A 3,250-nucleotide genomic window follows, 5' to 3' on the forward strand; every position below is an offset into this window, starting at 1 on the left:
TGAGTATGGTTGAGTAAGGTTGAGTATGGTGCGAGTAAGGTTGAGTATGGTGCGAGTAAGGTTGAGTATGGTTGAGTAAGGTTGAGTACGGTGCGAGTAAGGTTGAGTATGGTGCGAGTATGGTGCGAGTAATGTGCAAGTAAGGTGTGAGTAAGGTTGAGTATGGCATGAGTAACGTGTGTAACTGTTGCAGCCCCGGTGGACTGGATCCCCGTTAGCACGCAGGAGATCCGGGGATTCCTGGGCCTGGTGATCCTCATGGGGGTCCAGAACCTGGCGGACCCGGCCCACTACTGGTCTTGGAGCCACTACGACAACAGCTACACCTTCTGCCGCGCCATGACCCTCAAACGCTTCCGCCAGATCGCCGCCAACATCCGCATGGGCAGCTTCGTGACAGAGGCGCTCCGCGGCAACGGCGACAGCCGCGACCCGCTGAGCATCTTCAGGCCGATGCTGGCGGTCCTGGGCGGCGCCGTGTGGGACGCCTACCGACCCAACTGCTGCCTCAGCATCGACCGGGCGCTGCTGCCGCGCCTGGAGGAGGACAGCGGGCACGCCACGGAGGACGCCAACACGCCGCCACAGGTTAGTTTCACACGCCAAGACGCCGCCACAGGTTAGTTTCACACGCCAAGACGCCGCCACAGGTTAGTTTCACACGCCAAGACGCCGCCACAGGTTAGTTCCACACAGAATTACAAATCAGTTGTTTGTGTTTTCTTCTTTCTTCTCGGCGCCACTAGAGGGCGCTGTGATGAAGGAAGACACGTTCCACAGACGTCGTCACAACCGCTCGCCGTTCTAGTTCTCATTGGAATTTTTCTTCTACTTAATTAGAATATTTATTTATAATTGTTCTTGTAATTATAATGAAGTATGTTTCTAATTAAGTATAGTTATCATTATAAATCTGATTTGAAGTGTTTTTCTCTGAAGGTGTGGCTGCTCTGTGACTCCAAGTCGGGCTACTGTCACCGCTTCTTCATCCAGGCGGGGGAGCAGGAGGGCAGGGGGGCGGCGGGGGCCGGCGGGGGGGCACCGGGCTTCAGCGTGGTGCCGGCCCTGGTGGAGGACTTGCAGGACAAACACCACCAGCTGTTCCTGTCCAGCGCGCTGGCCTCGGTGCCGCTGCTGCAGAAGCTCCTGGAGCAGCAGATCTACGCCTGCAGCTCGTTCCCCCCCCCCAGCCCCGTCCTGCCCCGGGCGCTGTGGGACGACGGCCCGCTGCTGAGGACCGGGGACTTCCTGCAGCGGCGCTGGGGACCGCTGCTCGCCACCCGCTGGAGGGACACCAAGGAGATGGGCTGCCTGTCCACCAACGCACCGCCAGGTCTCCCTTCTTGACTCTCTGTCTGTCTGTCTGTCTCTCTCTCTCTGTCTCTGCCTGTCTCTCTGCCTGTCTGTCTCGCTAATGGGGTGTCTCTCTGTCCAGGTGAGGCAGACACTGTGTGGCGGCGGTCTCAGACCAAAGCGGGGGGGCTGGACCCCGTCTTCCGTCCCATGGCGTTCCGGCTGCTGCAGGAGAACATGCGCGGCGTGGACATCTGCAAGCAGCTGCTGGCCTGCAACCCGCTGGGCGGCGTCCCCCTGGACCGCCACTGGAGACGCCTGCTCTGGTTCCTGGTCAACCTCAGCATCGTCAACGCCTTCATCCTGCTGAGGGAGGGCCGCAAGGACAGCCCCCCCCCCTGGGTGACGGACGGCCTCTTCACCCAGGTAACACTACTCTACTGGTACTACTGCTCTACTGGTAATACTGGTACTACTGCTCTACTGGTACTACTGGTACTACTGCTCTACTGGTAATACTGGTACTACTACTCTACTGGTACTACTGCTCTACTGGTAATACTGGTAATACTGCTCTACTGGTAATACTGGTACTACTGGTACTACTGGTACTACTGCTCTACTGCTAATACTGGTACTACTACTCTACTGGTACTACTGCTCTACTGGTACTACTACTCTACTGGTACTACTGCTCTACTGGTACTACTGGTACTACTGGTACTACTGATCTACTGGTACTACTGGTACTACTGGTACTACTGGTACTACTACTCGACTGGTACTACTACTATACTGGTACTACTGATCTACTGGTACTACTGGTACTACTACTCTACTGGTACTACTGGTACTACTACTCTACTGGTACTACTGATCTACTGGTACTACTACTCTACTGGTACTACTGCTCTACTGGTACTACTACTCTACTGGTACTACTGGTACTACTACTCTACTGGTACTACTACTCTACTGGTATTACTGGTACTACTACTCTACTGGTACTAATACTCTACTGGTACTTCTGCTCTACTGGTACTACTGGTACTACTGCTCTACTGGTACTACTACTCTACTGGTACTACTGGTACTACTTCTCTACTGGTACTACTGCTCTACTGGTACTACTACTCTACTATATACTATATACTCTCTATTCTACACATTTGAGGTACTTGTACTTTGAGGTAGCTTTTCTTCCAACTGGTAAGGATTGTTCTGCATGACGTCCACTAACCCCCCCCCCCTCGTCCCAGGTGACCTTCCGGAAGCGTCTGGGCAACCAGCTGGCTAAGTGTGCCCAGAAGTCCTTTGAGTCGACGGAGGTGGCGAGCGTGCGGGGGGCACGGGCGGCGGCGGTGGGGGGGGGGGAGCCCCTGAAGCAGAGACACCACATGGTGAAGATCAGCAACATCTCCAAGCGCTGCAGGAACTGCAGCCTGAAGAGCATCCGGCACGAGAGCGTCTACGGCTGCAGCGTCTGCAAGGCCAACCTCTGCAAGCAGTCCAGCTGCTTCTGGGAGTTCCACCAGCTGTCCCCGCTCCGCAAAGGTACTTATACACACTATATATACACACTATATATATATATATATATATACATATACACAAGCTGTCCCCGCTCCACAAAGGTACTTTACGCACTATACGCACTATACATACACTATATACAGTGAGTATAATAAGTATTTAACACGCTGCTATTAAATCATGGAGGGTCTGATGTCCTCGTAGGTGCATGTCCACTGTGAGAGACATGTCCACTGTGAGAGACATGTCCACTGTGAGAGACATAATCTAAAAAAACATCAAGAGATCACAATGTAAGATTTTCTAACTATTTATTTGTATGATAATCTGCAGATAAGTATTTGAACACCTGTCTATCAGCTAGAATTCTGACCCTTAGATAGTCTGTCTTCAAAATGTCCCTCAAAGACCCGTTAGTCTGTCT

At 53.0% G+C, this 3,250-nt stretch overlaps 1 protein-coding gene across 1 annotated transcript; it reads left to right on the forward strand.

The window, feature by feature from the left end:
- Positions 1-181: 181 nt before the first annotated feature.
- On the forward strand, positions 182-2,847 carry LOC117941408 (the record flags this gene model as incomplete). The annotated part of the gene is made up of 4 exons (XM_034866436.1): positions 182-588; positions 940-1,333; positions 1,436-1,719; positions 2,553-2,847. Coding segments are annotated over exons 1-4 (1,303 nt in total), but the record flags the coding sequence as incomplete, so codon positions are not given.
- Positions 2,848-3,250: the final 403 nt, after the last annotated feature.

This window comes from Etheostoma cragini, unplaced genomic scaffold (assembly GCF_013103735.1).
Source record: "Etheostoma cragini isolate CJK2018 unplaced genomic scaffold, CSU_Ecrag_1.0 ScbMSFa_697, whole genome shotgun sequence".
Taxonomy (NCBI): domain Eukaryota; kingdom Metazoa; phylum Chordata; class Actinopteri; order Perciformes; family Percidae; genus Etheostoma; species Etheostoma cragini.